General features: G+C 53.7%; 1 protein-coding gene across 1 annotated transcript; it reads left to right on the top strand.

Annotated features, from left to right (window-relative positions):
* Positions 1–2,535: 2,535 nt before the first annotated feature.
* On the top strand, positions 2,536–4,339 carry LOC135991746 (receptor-transporting protein 3-like). The gene is made up of 2 exons (XM_065640560.1): positions 2,536–2,681; positions 3,778–4,339. Exons 1-2 carry the CDS (start codon positions 2,536–2,538, stop codon positions 4,337–4,339), a joined length of 708 nt encoding a protein of 235 aa, XP_065496632.1.
* The last annotated feature ends 5,147 nt before the right edge of the window (positions 4,340–9,486 follow it).

Below are 9,486 nucleotides of genomic sequence, written 5' to 3'. Positions count from 1 at the left end.
GGCAGGGGCCTTTTCCCATGCCAGGGGTGCCACCAGACCCCCAGCGAGCCACATGGCCCCCAGGACAGGCAGCATGGGGAGCAGTGTCTGCCCTGGGCGGGAGCATCCCTCTGCCCTGCAGCAGCAGCCTCGGGGAGGAAGGGCTGGGCTGAAACCACAGATCCCCCAGATGAAGCAATTGGTTTGTTTGGGTGAATATGAGAGTGCCAGGAGAGAGGGCTGCCTCCCTGAGGGGCTCCTCCTCCTCCTCAAAATAGCTCAAATTGCCACAGGCACAGCTGCCCTCAAAGAGGAGATGTCAAAACCTTTAGGTTTTTCCTGTATTCAATCACCCCCAGGCAAATCTCAGCTCCTAACACAGAGGGGCCCAAGGGGATGTCACCCTGCTGTGGATGGCTCATCACACCATGCTGTGGCACAGCGATGTCAAGCACTGCACCGTTCCAGCTTTCTGCACGAGATTTGCTGCCTTGAAGACTCCTCTGTGGTGAGGTGCATGAAGGGATCTTCTATAGTGAACCTATAGGAATGGGGGCCCTGTGCTCTGGGAAAGGAGTGGGGGGTGGGAGAGGGTAAGGGAGATCTGCTGCTCTGTCTCTTCCTCCCCATGCACCAGTGCAGAGCCAGGGATGTCCGCTGGTCTGCACCTGTGAGCATTGGAAACACTGGTGGGATGATCTCTCCTTCACCGTCCTGCTTGTAGGGCGCTGCTCCAGTCCAGGTGGGACCCCATGTCCCCATGGCAAGGCTATTGGGCAGACAGTGACTCAGGTCCTCTCCACAGGTTAGGACTTTGCTAGCTCTCCATAAGGATCCTGAAGACCTTTGCTTGGCTTCTGTGTTTTCAGGAAACCACCTTTCCTTCCTTCTAGTCCTGCTTCAGATTGCAGCCTCAAGACTTAATTCAGGGTGAAAGGACCTCAAAGCAGGAAAGAACCTTGAAGCTGATGATGGGGTCTGCCCAGAGACATTGTCACATCCCTCTGCTCTCACAGGAAGGGCAGCGCATGTTGTGAAGGTCCTGGAGGGCTCTTGATACAAATGATTTGCTGGCTTTTCCCTTCCAGCAGCAAAGATCAGAGGCTCCCTGCCAGCCTGTTGTTACTGGGACTTATCTATGTTGTCTGTCTTCCACTTGGGATCTGGAGGATGAGCCTGATGTGCTGGTGACTCTTCAGACCTCACAGCTGCTGCCACCTACTGCTGGCAGCTGCCGTGCCCCTCTTGTGAGGCCACAAGTGCCATCACCTATATCACCAGCAATCCTGCTGTTCCAGCTGACACCGGGGCAGGACCAGCTGCTGAAACTGCTGTCTGGGGCACCTGGGCTACTGGGGTGTCAAGCCAGACGAGATACCATGGGGACATACTTCATTTGAAACCAATGTGAGGTACTTTAAGCCAAATTCCTAGATTTTTTTTTTTTAACAGAGGTCTGTCCTACTGCAGGCTTTAACATCCTATAGTCTTTGCATTAAACCCTCCTGCTTCTGGGAACCTGAGTGCAGCTCCAGGCACTCGACACAAGGAGCTGCCGTAACTTTCCATGGTGGCTTCATCCTCAGCAGCCACCCAGCACATTTCCTCCAAGGCCAGGCATTCGGGAGCATTTTGTGCCCTCTCTGTATGTGGGACGGTCTCCTCTGAAAGTTTCACGCTAAGTGAGATGGTTTTATTTCCAGGGCAAGCTGAGCTTACTTTGTCGAGCTGCAGATCTTCCTCTAACTTAAGACCAGTTATCATTTGGCATCTTAACTCACCTACTCCCTGTCCTGCATTGTTCTCTATGGGATGTCCTAAGGGACCTGTCCCTGGAGAGGGGTGAGCTGGGGGACAGAGGGCTGCAGGCAGCCCCGGCCCTGCTGTTTATACCTTCCCTGGGTGCTCTCAGCACAGAGCACACCTCAGCTCTTTCGGTTTTACGTGTGGTGCCATCGTCCCCAACTTTCCACCCTGAAGTTTCACATCAGGCCTTTTTCTGCTCGAGTTCGCTGAAAGTTGCTAAAAACAGCCCGTGCTTGGTGGCAGCTATTGAGAGAGAGATAAGGCTACCTGGGGCTTTATCAGCTGCTGAGTCCTGTGTTTTTGGTGGGTTTCGCTTCCGTTATTTCTACACTGGGTACGATCTCTGCTGTTTCACCCCCGCTGCTGTGACAGTGATGGGCACAGACATCTTGGCAGGGGGTTTGGTTGCTTTTCCAACCTCTTTGCCTATGGATAGAGCAGCATCATGAGAGCATGGCTTCAGCAGGGTTGGGGGTACACGTGTGGGGCTTGGGGATACCCACCTTGTCCTTGCTTTGGGGGACTTTTCACCTGGCCAGTCCCTGGTGCAGCGTCAGCAGAGCCTGTTGACATAGGGATAAGGATGGGGCGGTGCTGCTCACGCGGGAGCAAAGGTTCCCCTCCCCAAGCATAAAGACATTGTGCAAAGAGGAAAAGTTTGGGGAAAAGAAAGTTGCACACACATATTGGCACCCAGAAGCTGCAAGTTTGACCACGGTGACCACCTCTTCTCCAGCTCCAGGTGGGACCATGAGGACCTGGCAGGACATTTTTGCAAAGAAGATTGCTGACATGGACTTAACAGAGCCGTGGATGCTTCAGGAGGATGATACCCTGCAGGTGCATGTCCTCAAGCCTGGCTGGAAGGAGTTTGTGCAGCACCATGCGCTTGGGAGGTAGGGGACTGCCGGATGGGTCCCCGTGGGAGCAGGGCTGGGGCTGATGGATTGCCATGCAGGCCTTTGTCTTTCTCAAAGTTTGCTTGTAGGAAACATCTTTTGACATAAAAGGGGCAGTTTGGAGGCAGGTGACGCTGGGAGGGTTTTCCAATTTTGTTCCGAGCTTGGTGGGTTATTGCCAAACTAGAAAAAAATCACAGCAATTGGAGGGGAGGGGAGTGCGGCAGCTCCACAGGGCCAAAGGGCTGCTGATGTTTGCCCAGAGTTTCTCCATGTTGGCGTCAAAGAGCTCTTCCAGTGAGGAGAGGTAGTAACACCACACTAGAGGCAAATCTGCTGGGTTTGCGCCCAGAGGATGAGGAGAAGGACAGCCAACTGTCTTCTAGGACACAGGATGATGCCTGAGCAGTCCCTGCATCTGCACCAGGCTACGGGGTCCTGGAGCAGAGAGAAGCTGTGGCTCTGCATTGCCGATGAGAGGTCCCATCCCAACTGCTTCCACCCTGAGTAGGATCCTGAGCATTGACCAGAGACCTTGCCCAGGTGGCAGCAAATGCAGACCTTAGCTCCTCACAGATTGTGCAAGATGAACAGCTGTGGGTTACACACCTTTCGACTCTTCAGAACATCTCACCTGCCCTGCAGCCTCCACCCACACCTTCCTTCTTTTTTTCTTCTTTTTCTTTTGACTTCCCCGGACCTAGGCTTGATGTTGGCTTCCACTGAGCTGTGATGAGCTGGCATGGGTGAGGGGATGGAACCCCAAATAGACCTGGTGCCTGATGCTTCTCTCCCCAAGGACCCTTGCTCCTGGCAGCGGGGTTGGGATGGGTTAGGAGAGGGGACCAGGGGGGTCCCAGCGAGCAGCCTGGCTCCTAAAATCTTTAATGCTGCTGCCCGCTCTTAGCTCACATCTGTGTTGAACTACTCAGACTGGCATCATGCTATTACAAGGAGGACAGTTTGGCATAATGCTTGCATGAGGGAAGTTAATCCACCAGCCCTGTCTGCCCTGATCCCCACTGACTGCACGGGAAGCTGCTGGCTCAATGCAGGGAGCCTGGGATGAGCTGGTCCCCTCTTGCCCTGGCAGGTTTCAGTGCTCCCAGTGCTTTCACAAGTGGTCTTCAGCCAAAGTGCATGTCCTGTTCCACATGCATCGGCGCCGGGGCTGGGGCATGGTGTGCATGCGAGTCTTTCGCCAGGTGTGCAGGCGCTGCCCCGACCCGCAACTGGAGGAGCCCGAATTCAGCCTGGACACCATGGAGAGACTCCTGCACAACCTGGTGCTGAAGATCCTCAAGTACTGCTATGGTGCGCACGTCCAGCCCTCTGACCTCCTGGAAGTTGTGGTGGACGCACCGGTGGCGGGGCCGCACGACAGTGCCCGCTGCGAGGGCTGCCAGCTCGGCGTTTGCAGCAAGGCAAAGCTGGCCACGGTGTCAAATGCCTGGAAGCCCTTGAAAGGTATGGACAAGACCAGCACCCATCGCACCCCAAAACACCAGAACATGAGGCCCTATGCAACTCCAACCCACCACTCCTCAACCATCAATAACAGCTTCCCCTGGAAACGCTGCTGCTGGATCGGCATCTCTTTGATCTGTATTTTGGCAGTAGTACTCTTTTTCCTGCTTTATTTCGCCATACTGTAGTGGGAGCTGTGGCTCACAAAGAGGAACAGGGGTGATGGTGGGGGAGGCTGATGCAGTGCCTGGAAAATTGGGTGCCCAAGGTTAGCCCTTGCTCGTGGCATGGCGAGGCCTCCCCAGCTCAAGAGGGGTCGGGGACACATCGGGGTGCCTCAGCCAGGCACCTTGTCCCAGAGCCTTGGGGAGCCTGGTGGGTCTGACAGCTTCTTACAGGACATATTCTGCATGAGGACGAGCCTCAGCTACCCCATGCAATGACTGGACTGTACTTGCAAGAATAAAACCAGCCCTTTCTCCTCAGCCCCCTGCATTTGTGCTTTTTAATTTCTCCAAAGCCTCTTCTAAGTATGTGTGAGCAGCTCAGAGGGAAGCTGGGGGCTGCCTTTATCCACCAGCTGGGCTCAGCTTTTGGGGAAACACATCCCGATCCTCTCCTGCCTTTGGCCTTGGTGGAACTGGGCACCCAAGGCAGCTGAAGGGCACCTAGAGCTGGAGGTTTGCAGCAAAGTTACAGGGAGCAGATGCCAGTGGACACTGGCACCACACACTGTGAGCTGGTGCAGCTTGCACAGCATCAAGCCCCGGCTGCAGAGGTGCTCAGGTGATCTCCGCCCTGCTGCGTCCTCCAGGGCCTTTTACACTCCTCACTGTGGGTTTGCTTTTTTTTTGCTCGCGTAACATTCTCCCATATCTCCATATATGCAACCTGAAGGCAATTGGTTAAAAAAACCCAAAATAACAAGAAAACCCTGTGTGATCCAGGGGCCATGTGGGTTTTGTTTTTCAAGTGATCTGTCCAGCTTATCTCATCAACTCTCCCTCTTTGCCAGCACCTTCCCTCCACTGCAGCCTCTGCAGCCCTGGCCACGGAGCCAGCAGATGGAGCTGTGAGATCTTAGGCACTGCACTGGGGAGCACTGGAACCACTGACCCGACAGCACTGGGAAGAGCGAGCCCTCCCCAGATGGGGAATGTCCTCTCCCTGAATCCTTGTACCCAGCTGTTTCCCTGTGCCATGGTCCCCCAAACCATACCCTACGTGGATATGGTCCTGGTCTGTGGATGAACTGATCTCTTGCTGTGATTTCTCAGTCTTGGAGCACTGGAAATGCACACACAATGCAAATTGTGGGTTCTCAAACTCTTCCTGGCCCCCATCTCTGCCTGGAGGACGGTGATGTCACAGCAGCAGGGCTGGGGACCAGCATGGTGCCACCAGCAGGGACTTCCCCAGGAAGGAGAGCCAGCATGACTGGTCCCCCTTGAGGTGAATATCAGTGATGTGCCGAGTGTTTTTGGCTGGCAAACAGTGACTGAGGGAGCGCTTGGGACCCAAAGGGTCTTGTATCTGAATGGACCTGTCCTTCTGGAGGAGGATTCTCCTTGCTCAGCTGCACGAGCTGAGGTTCTGCTGGGGAGGAGGAGGCTGACCCTTCAGCCTGGACCAACTCCACTCCCTCCTGCACAGCTCTCCCTATTCTGGGAGCTGCTCGCCCTCTCCCTGCTGGCATTATGTCATAAAACAGAGACATGGCCAAGTTTCTTACTACCATTGCCCGTAGCCTTCTTCTTTCCATGCTGAGGTTTTCCCAGTCCCAGTCATCATATCTGGCTGTCTGCAGCCTCCCCAACCAACCCAGCTGCTGAGAAGGAGCTCCCTCGCCTCTGCCTGGGAAGCCAATCCCAGTGGTGACCACATCCCTGCCAGGGGTCCATATTTTCTTACTTGGGTCTCTGCTCTTTTACAAGGGCAGAGCCAACCCCTGCTCCCTTGCAATGCCCTCTGCACACACCTGGTGCTTCCCTACCAATGGCCTCATGTGCATACACTGCTTTTTCCACGGTTCTCTCCCTGATGTTGCTGCTTACCTGCCTGTCTCCTGTGCATGCATGTCTGGAGCTCCTCTGCCCTCTCTACCACGCAGCCCCTTCATCCATTACCCATTACTTGGAGACACTCATGCATATGGGGTTTTCTCAGCCACAGCCTCATTTTTGGGCTCCTTCCAGGACGACCCGCTCTGATGTGCAGTTGTGTCCATCTCCCACTTGTTTCTTAGCAAACTGCCCTCCAAGTGCTGCTCTTCCTGGCTTTTGGTAATTTTGGAGCCCGGAGTAAGCCTCCATGGCTTAGCTCAGCTGTCAAGGATGGTGAGAGGTGGCCAACCCCCTGCTGGTATGGGGACAGTGAGCCCATCCTGGGGAAGGCAGCTGAGGGATGAAGGATGCTCTCTCTCCCCATGGGTGCTGGCCAGGTCTCAGCTGTCCCCCTGGCCTGTCCGGGGCTGGATGCTGCCACAGCTGACTCACAACTCACGCCTGGCCCTAACACACAGCCATGGATGAGCAAACCTCACCCAGGGACATTTTGCTGGCCTTTCACCACAGCCAGACTGATAAATTGCTGTCTCTGCGCCTGTCTCCCTGGAGAGAAGCTCTCACCACTCCGGCAGGTCGCGAGGTGCCAGCAAATGCAAAGCCAGTTGTTGTCGCTCTCACTTTTCTCCTCTCCTGTTCATTGCCAGCCCTGCCTGCAGCAGCCGCAGTGGCCACAGGCAGGAGGGGTTGGCACTCAGCAGCACAGCAGCATGGTGAGCGGGGGACGAGCGCTGGGTTGTGTTGGGGATTTCTCAGCAGAGCTATTGACGGGAGGCAGAAGAGAGTCTGTATTTATGACTTATCTATTACAAAGCAGCAATATTTTTTAACCTGCCCTGGAGCTGTCTAGGCTCAGATCCTACAGATGATGGTTTAATGCTCAGGGGACCATGCCTCAGTTTTGCTTTTTCTCTCTCATCCCCGTCATCCCTCTGATGTCTCTGGACATGTTAGCAGACTCATGAATGAGCGAGCCAGACCTGCTGCCCTTCTCCCCATTGTCAACTCAGAGGAGCCTGGTGCTGTTATTTCAGTTCTGTGCCATAGAAAAATAGGGATCGATAACCCAGCTCTCAGCCCTGGATCCAGGCACATGGTAGGAAACAGTGCCCATGATTTTAAGCTCTCTCCAAAGGCTGGGTTTTCACAGCCTGTGATGCAGAGCAGAGATGCCCGGCAGAGCTGTGTGCGAAGATGCACTCCCTCAGTACAACAGCTAGTGGGGAGGGGCTGGTTTTTCACCCTTTTTAAAGCAGAAGTCACATACCTGTTATTTTTTCGGCATGTCAGTTGAACCCACATTTACTTGCTATTCTCAGTGTACAGGTTGCTGCACTCTCCTCCTGCCATCGCCCCCATTTTCAGTGGTGTGCTAAGGCTATAAAAAATTAAAGGGCAGGATCTGATCTGTTGCCGTTCTTTGCAATTTGTATTCATGGCTGGTGGGGTCTGTCTCAGTCCATGAAGCTGCACAGGCCACGGATGAGAAGCCGTCAGGGTGAGGGACAGTGTGAGAATCCCCCTGGGAGCGTGTGTGGCAGAGACTGGCAAACAGCCTTGACCATGTTCTTCTTGGAATAAAAGCCTCAGGGCACAAATTCAGTACATATCAAAGTTTTACTTTGTTCTCAGGAGGAATATAACACAGAACCATCCTTACGTGATATTGGATATTTTACAGAATGCCGTATCAAAAAAGAGATACATATATATATATATAAATACCTTGTAGTTACATGACATGACATAGCCAAGAGTACAGTTCTTAGCGTGTCTGCAAGTTCCACCTTCCTTAGGCCTTCTGCTCCTCTACATGCAAATGGCTTTTTGGACGACAGCAAAATGGCAGAGTGGCTCATTCACTGCTGACTCCTTCCTTGCATGGCAAGACCAAAGGAGGAGGAGGAGGACAGGCATGCAGAGAGGACAGCAGGCAATTTTTACATGTTGTTTACAGCTATAGGAGGGCTTTGCTAGCAAGTGAAGGAGATGAAGTCCCTGCTGAAGGAAGGTAAGCTCACCTGACCTTGCTCTTTGGTGGGGCTTACTTGTCTGCACAGGCCATGGAGGGAGGCTGGGGAGATATTAATACTTCTGGTGTGTTGCAGTCAGTCTAGAGTGACTTGGACACCTGCAACAGGCCAGCAGAGCCATGAACAAACACTGGACACCATCAGTAACCTCTAAATCAGCCAAATCTTTGACCTTCAAAGCAGTTAAAAGAGACTAGGTTCTTGCAAGAATTAATGCACTGCCATGCAGGACTACCCAGACCCCTAAAGAAGAGGTGAAACCCCAAGGAGGAGCATTTTATCTGACATGATTCTGCTGAAAATAAGTATCACTTAGGTACAGCAGATGTCATGCTGTCTCATGTGTTGGAAAACTTCACTTGGGAGGTCTGTTGTGGCTGGAAACCACTCCAAGAGCTAGTCTGAGGGGAGGACTGGAGAGCACTTGAAGTAATGGAGGGTCAGAGGAGTTTTGGTGGCTGGAACTGAGGGTGACAGTGAGTCCAAACCCCTCTCCCTGTCCTTGTGTCCTCTATGGGGCACTCATCCCACATGGTGGGGTAAGGATAGCCCATTTGGGTTGGTGCCATCTTGGCAGTCATTAGCTTTCCAGACATGGCTGAAGTTTAAGGCTAATGTGGATGCATTCTCACAATCCTTGGGGCCAGGTGGACATCACCTGAGATGCCATCAGGTGGGGACATTTGTTTGCAAATAAAAATAAAAGCAACCCCCCAGGGATCTCTCACTGCTCCTTGCACAGAAGAGATGTTCCACAGCATGGAGGACCTGCGAGGTCCAGGCCTGCCCAGCTGGGTTTCCTGCATTGTCTGTAGCTCCTGCAGTTGTGTTGTCCGACGGGAAGATCTGGCCGGAGATCCCCAGGGGTGGGGACAATTCTCTGTGCACGGCCCAAAGCTCTGGTGACAGGGAAGTGCTGCTCCATCGCTGTGCCTTTGTCCTGGCTTGGAGGGAGGTCGGGTGAAGTTTGGAGATGGGCAGCACAAGCTGAGGACACCACAAGCTGAGGACACCAGCTGAGATCTCGCCCTTGGCTCCCTTCCCTCAGCTCCCCAGCAAGCATTTCCTAAGTGCGCAAGCGAAGGGATGCGGGACCGAGCGAAACAAATGATGCAGAGGGTTGGCAAAGGCCTGGCGTGCGCTGAGCATCGTGGCTACTGCTTGCGAAAGACCAGAGTCTGGAGCACATTAAACAACAACGAGAAGAAAGGGATCTGCGGCAGCTGGCTGCTTAGTCAC

The sequence above is a fragment of the Caloenas nicobarica genome, chromosome 8, assembly GCF_036013445.1.
Source record: "Caloenas nicobarica isolate bCalNic1 chromosome 8, bCalNic1.hap1, whole genome shotgun sequence".
NCBI classification, from domain to species: Eukaryota; Metazoa; Chordata; class Aves; order Columbiformes; family Columbidae; genus Caloenas; species Caloenas nicobarica.
This window is presented reverse-complemented; position numbering and strand designations above follow the sequence as displayed.

What these genes read in the sequence shown, in the direction of transcription:
- LOC135991746 (XM_065640560.1), top strand. Translation starts at nt 2,536, where the DNA reads ATGAGGACCTGGCAGGACATTTTTGCAAAGAAGATTGCTGACATGGAC. An exon ending in CAGCACCATGCGCTTGGGAG is followed by an intron (nt 2,682 to 3,777) that starts GTAGGGGACTGC and finishes TTGCCCTGGCAG; the next exon opens with GTTTCAGTGCTCCCAGTGCT.